The sequence below is a fragment of the Panthera uncia genome, chromosome E1, assembly GCF_023721935.1.
Source record: "Panthera uncia isolate 11264 chromosome E1, Puncia_PCG_1.0, whole genome shotgun sequence".
NCBI lineage: Eukaryota > Metazoa > Chordata > Mammalia > Carnivora > Felidae > Panthera > Panthera uncia.
The window spans coordinates 5,045,435-5,045,829 of NC_064814.1; the positions used below are offsets into that span (position 1 = coordinate 5,045,435).

At 60.3% G+C, this 395-nt stretch overlaps 1 protein-coding gene and 1 long non-coding RNA gene across 15 annotated transcripts in view; one reads left to right on the plus strand and one right to left on the minus strand.

Moving 5' to 3' along the window:
• Window positions 1-395, plus strand: part of QRICH2 (glutamine rich 2) — a 32,544-nt gene that overhangs the window by 19,241 nt on the left and 12,908 nt on the right. Inside the window, exons 6-7 of one of the 14 annotated variants that reach the window (XM_049635657.1) lie at window positions 23-77; window positions 318-371. The exons of 5 other annotated variants lie outside the window; for them this stretch is intronic. In XM_049635657.1, coding sequence (XP_049491614.1) covers window positions 23-77; window positions 318-371 — 109 coding nt within the window. Of the gene's footprint in view, window positions 1-8; window positions 372-395 lie in introns of all 14 variants that reach the window. 8 more of the 14 variants (XM_049635663.1, XM_049635653.1, XM_049635651.1 and 5 more) reach the window with 8 other exon arrangements.
• The window catches only part of LOC125926337 (uncharacterized), an 839-nt gene that overhangs the window by 129 nt on the left and 315 nt on the right, over window positions 1-395 (minus strand). The gene's annotated exons all lie outside the window — the stretch shown is intronic.

Here is a 395-nt window from a genome sequence, read left to right on the forward strand (position 1 = left end):
GGTCCAACCTGGAGCAGGTCAGCCTGGTTTGGTCCAACCAGGAGCAGGTCAGCCTGGTTTCGTGCAACCTGGAGCAGGTCAGCCTGGTTTGGTACAACCCGGAATGGATCTGGGTGGTTTGGTCCAACCCCGAATGGGTCAGCGTGGTTTGGCACAACCTGGTTCAGCTCAGCCTGGTTTGGTCCAACCTGGAGCGGCTCAGCCTGGTTTGGTGCAGCCTGGTGCAGCTCATCCTGGTTTGGTCCGACCTGGAGCAGGTCAGCGTGGTTTGGTCCGACCTGGAGCAGCTCAGGTTGGTTTGGTGCAACCTGGTGCAGCTCAGCCTGGTTTGGTGCAACCTGGTGCAGCTCAGCCTGGTTTGGTGCAGCCTGGTGCAGCTCAGCGTGGTTTGGTGC